Below are 2500 nucleotides of genomic sequence, written 5' to 3'. Positions count from 1 at the left end.
ATCATAGTCTCAGCAGGGAGGTATGGTCTCAGCTCTACATACGAGTTACCGTTCCGTTTTTCCGAATCGAACAACACGCGCACACCCACACACCCACCCACCCACACACACACACACACACACATTTGCACGTTAACAAACCTCGGTAATAATTGTACCTTTATGTAAGCCTAAAAACTAACCCTTATGCAAATAGGGCCTATACTAAAAAAACAAAATTATGTAAAAGAAAAGAACTAAGGATGATATATAGGATCTGCGCTATTATTATCATCGCAATCATCATCATCTTCATTCCCACCATCATCCACATCTTTATTTTTATCATCACTTTCATTGTCATCAACAATATCATGATTTCTAAAAATACTAACTTCACCATAATCCTAATCACTACTTGTGTCATCAAATGGCTATATTAGCATATCACCAAGTAATACTAATAAATGATGACGATAATATCATGTCTCATAATATTTAACTATAATTATAATTATGTAATTATCATTTCTTAATTATAAGTTTATCGTTCTGAATATTATCACCACCTCAATAATATTTTTGATTTGTGTAAAATAAGGTTCGTTTTTACTAAGTGCCATTAGGAATATAAAAAATATACATCTCCATTTCTCTCCTAGTAAGCCTACAGTAAAAATACTCTACGTTGAATCACACATCACATATTTACTCCTCTCTATACATGGCATTTTATGATCGGTTTCTCAGGCAATTAATTATTGCAATTATTTCTTAATAGAAAAAAAAATTAAATACTTGTAATGTAAATATAACCATCTTCATTACAGGTATTTACAGGTGTTGAGGTTTCACTGGAAGTGACGTAAAAAGAACTGTATTTAATGAGTGGAAGGGCTTTCTTGATTACCTTTCGAATTTGTTCTTGTCGTTCAGCGATTCTCTCTTCATTTGATAGAATGTGTTCATTCTTGCCAAGTGTCTGTTTTTTTATGTGCCTTGCGATTCCACAGCTGACAAAAGCGGAGATTAGGCTGATTCCACACTCGGTACATGCGGTAATCAGTGCGATCACTACAAGTATATCCTTATCTTTCTTCATAAATGTCTCTCCGTCTGTTGTATGATCAACAAGTCCAAGTCTTAGCAGTTGAATGTTTATAATGCCGATGATAATACTTACTACAGAGAACGCCGTGAAACACAGAACCTGAGAACACAAACATTTGATACTGTAATCATAAAATACATGTCCACCTCTCCAGCCGATCTGAAGAATTTACGGGTCTGAAGTACCTTGAACACATAAACTTATTAACAGGTTAAAAGAATACCAACTAATGGAAAGCAGTAATAGGAAAAGAAAATTATAAAATGTTTTGTAAGTAACATTATAGAAAGACACATACAGGACAAGAGATACAAGGAGCTGACGAATTTGTTATTACCTCTCATTGAATCTATATCGACAAACCAACACGAAGTAAGCTGTAACTTTGTAGGCACAGACTAATACACTCAATGTTACAACATCCTACTGGTACCCATTGCTCTTTGACCAGTAGCCAGGATACTTCAAGGGAGGGGGGCGGGTTCTGGACGTGGGGTCCAGGGGCACGCCAAAGGGCCCGGTGGGGTTAAGGGGCGAAGCTCCCGAAGCCAGAGCATTTATACCATTTTAAAAGCATGTACATGTCATTTATGTGTATGTTCATGTATATTTAAATACTTCTTACACAATTTTAAAAAAATAAAACAGAAGACTACTTCTTTCCAATACAGGATAGAACGTAAATGTTTGTTGTAAAACAAACTTTTTTTTGTTAGAAACCAATGTTAAAAACACTTTAATGCTACTATGAAATGTTATCTCTAAAATATTGGATACAATTATACCTACTAGGTGACTGTACTAAACACAGACTTGCGCCTTATGAGATTGCTAAATAACATTAAATATTAAAATATGGAGGTATGTAAAATTAACTAATGTAAAGGTCTTTGATTAAAAGAGAAATATTGCAAATAAATATCTTATTTATTGCAGAAATGAAGAAGCAATAGAAACTGACAGCCCTACATTTTACTTTTTACCAAAATAAAGTTCCAGTGAAAATATATACAATTAGTGCAAGGAAAAATGTTATATTTACAAGTTACAGAACCAGTTTATGTAAAAATACTTGCACAGCGAAAATAAACAATGTAAGCTGTATCTTGTTTAAATGAGAAATATTGAGAAAAAAATAGACATAGGCCTATAATCATTATGCTAATAATAAAATAAATTTCTGGAGCACGCTATTGGTCAAATAACCTAGGCAACAAACCCCTCATTAATATTCATTATGAAGTCTTGGTGGTTACGTCATTCAGCTGGCTGCAGCTTTTTTTTTATTTCTACGATCAGACTTTATCGATCGTAACAAATAAACAGTGCAAAAAAAATTCTATTTTGTAATAAATGGCATTATTTGGGAAATGGGGGTTCGTTTTTTGGCTAAGGGGTGTTTGCTGGCAA

General features: G+C 33.7%; 1 protein-coding gene across 3 annotated transcripts in view; it reads right to left on the bottom strand.

Moving 5' to 3' along the window:
* LOC117113770 (transmembrane protein 196-like) overlaps window positions 1–2500 on the bottom strand; it is a 13526-nt gene that overhangs the window by 2984 nt on the left and 8042 nt on the right. For all 3 annotated transcript variants that reach the window (XM_033257203.1, XM_033257205.1, XM_033257204.1), the window contains exon 4: window positions 890–1189. In XM_033257203.1, the coding sequence (XP_033113094.1) occupies window positions 890–1189 (300 nt within the window). The remainder of the gene's footprint in view (window positions 1–889; window positions 1190–2500) is intronic.

This window comes from Anneissia japonica, unplaced genomic scaffold, assembly GCF_011630105.1.
Source record: "Anneissia japonica isolate Jap-2015-1 unplaced genomic scaffold, ASM1163010v1 scaffold287874_len187830_cov192, whole genome shotgun sequence".
Classification (NCBI taxonomy): Eukaryota; Metazoa; Echinodermata; class Crinoidea; order Comatulida; family Comatulidae; genus Anneissia; species Anneissia japonica.
The sequence above is the reverse complement of the archived record's forward strand: the minus strand, read 5'-3'. Positions and strand labels throughout refer to the sequence as shown.